This window comes from Merops nubicus, unplaced genomic scaffold (genome assembly GCF_000691845.1).
Source record: "Merops nubicus isolate BGI_N331 unplaced genomic scaffold, ASM69184v1 scaffold26221, whole genome shotgun sequence".
Taxonomy (NCBI): Eukaryota; Metazoa; Chordata; class Aves; order Coraciiformes; family Meropidae; genus Merops; species Merops nubicus.
In genome coordinates this window covers 13,816-16,314 of record NW_008590649.1, presented here as the reverse complement: position 1 = coordinate 16,314, position 2,499 = coordinate 13,816, and the positions used below count along the sequence as shown (strand labels likewise).

Below are 2,499 nucleotides of genomic sequence, written 5' to 3'. Positions count from 1 at the left end.
CCTTCCAACCCCTATGATTCTATATATGCTGTCATGTAGGGGTATTTGAAATATGAACTAAAGTGTAAAACTCATGGTAGTTTTATGATATGTAAAAGTATAACCCAATTTTTTTTCTGTTTGGCAGCTTGGGAAATTATGCATCTCTCCATGGAAAAATATATTGTAAACCCCATTTTAGGCAACTTTTCAAATCAAAAGGAAATTATGATGAAGGTTTTGGACACAAGCAGCATAAAGAATTATGGACCTCTAAAGATCAATGTAGCTCAGTTGGCAATATTCATGCTGAAGAAATAAACCCCATGAATAGTATACCTGTTGATCCTAAACCAATAACAGAAATTGATCAAGACTTGTACTCAGGTACTGAAGGTGCTCATCCTGATATTTTGGATAATAATTTGAAAAAGTCCACAGGAAGACGCAAGTTAAAGATGACATGGCCTCCTTCAATAGATGATGCAACATCTAATAAAACATTTTCTACTGAAGAAGTGTCTAAAGTAAATAAGCTGACATGGCCCCCAGAAGGTTTTGCTCAAGAAGGTTCTAGTTCACATACAAATAAACCTCTGGGCAATAAAAAGGATCCTCAGAAAAAAAATGCTGTGAGAGAGCAAAATGAAAATAACACTGCAAATGCACAACAAAATCAACACTCATCCTTTAGCTCTCTGTCTGAAAAAGAAGCTACAAATATCTGTAAAGCAAAGAAAAACGAAGCAGGAAAAGATGAGGAAGCTGGGAACATGCAAGAGAAGTTGAATAAAACAGAAGAATCACAGAATAGGAAGGAAAATAGAAAGGATATTAATGAAGGTGATAATGTGATTGTGTGTGGGGCTGTGAAGAAGGAAGAGGAAAAAAAAAATGAAACTGGTAATTCAGAAGTTGTACAGGTAACTAACATTGATGATGTAACAGTTCAAAAGAATCACAAAGAATTCAGCTTGAATAACAATAACAATAACAATTATGCCTTTTTTTCACATCTAAACATTTGTAGGCATGAGAAAACTTTCTCAGCTCTGTCTAATCCAATGACAGCATTGAGCCATAAAGTTTTCACTGTATCACAGCATGCCTTTGCAAAGCTGGAAAAGCAGTCTGGAAATGAAGAAATATTCGTGATGTATGAATCTCATGAGAGCTATTCTAGTGATACTGTAACTGCTTCATGGGATGAATAGAACTCAAAAGGTGAAGATTCTGTTACCTCTAATAGTCTTGGTCTATTTAATAAAGATGCCACTTGTTAGAAGTCTTGTACTAATAGCACATTAGTTTTGAAGGAGGCAAAAAATATAGCATTCCCTGTTGATACTGAGTTCGTATGTGTTGGAGAAGAATCAAAATACGACAAAAACTTAAAAGTTGGTTCATCTGACACTCTGAAAACATCTTTTGTTGAAAAAGACAACCTGGTTTTAGACTATGGTCTAATAGACTCTATAAACTTAACTAAAAATTCCTACAGTCCATATTCAGAAGAACATGGGAATTGTGATGCAGAACTGAATGATGCCTGTCAAGAAAGTGAAATAATTGAAGTGTCAAAGAATGACTTAAACACAAACTTAAATTTACTGAGCTCAAGATATACAGCTGTTCCATCATCCCAAGGTGAGAAAGTCAAGTTCAAACAGCTTACTGTAGAATAACAAATTAAAAGAAATAGATGCTATGATGAAAATTAATAAAACAGCTAAATGATAGCTTCCTCTCTCAGTCATTATAAAGTATGTTGTAAATAGGTATTTCTTCAGTCCAGTTATTGTTCTTCTTAAAGAATGTAATATCCAGAAATTACATATGAAGATTTGTATTATATACTGTCAATTACTTTATTTGCTTAATTTATATTTAAGGCAATGCAGGTGCATAAAATACATTTTTTTCAGTCTGTAAGTAAAAAAACTTTTCTATGTTCCTGAATATTGCAAAAAATGTTTTACTACATGACTGTCCTGCATTAACACAATAATTCAGTTCTTCTGTTTATCATTTGTAACAAATTCAGATGTGAAAGCACCTCATGTGCACAAAACAAGAAAAAAATATTTCCATAGGTTTTTTTTCCTTATGTATTGTTATTATTGTAACTGAGCTATTATTCTGTGATATATTATGTACATTTGTTGTGGTAGTTCATACTAGAAGATCTGGGGCCTGGTTGGGTTTTTCTGAGTTGGTTTTGTTTGTGAATTTTTTTGTTTTGTTTTGTTTTGTTTTTCCCCCCCAATATCATGCAGTACTTAGTTTGAAATGGACTCATTATTGAATAGTAACCACAACTGGTTGGTGAACTGTACTGTTTTGCTATATTCTTAGAGCTGCTACTGTGGCATTATATTGTAGGACAGAAAAAAGAAGCATGCAAATTTTAACACAGGATGAAAACAAACATCCTGGGTAGAACTGGAACAAGCTTTGGGAAAACCAGAAGAGTAAGACTAGTGTTTTTTTTAGTAAGTAATCCAAAGTCACTTTAACTGA

At 33.3% G+C, this 2,499-nt stretch overlaps 1 protein-coding gene across 1 annotated transcript; it reads left to right on the top strand.

The window, feature by feature from the left end:
* Window positions 1–127: 127 nt before the first annotated feature.
* On the top strand, window positions 128–1,664 carry LOC103782272 (xin actin-binding repeat-containing protein 2-like; the record flags this gene model as incomplete). The annotated part of the gene is made up of 2 exons (XM_008950033.1): window positions 128–1,169; window positions 1,263–1,664. Coding segments are annotated over 2 exons (1,444 nt in total), but the record flags the coding sequence as incomplete, so codon positions are not given.
* Window positions 1,665–2,499: the final 835 nt, after the last annotated feature.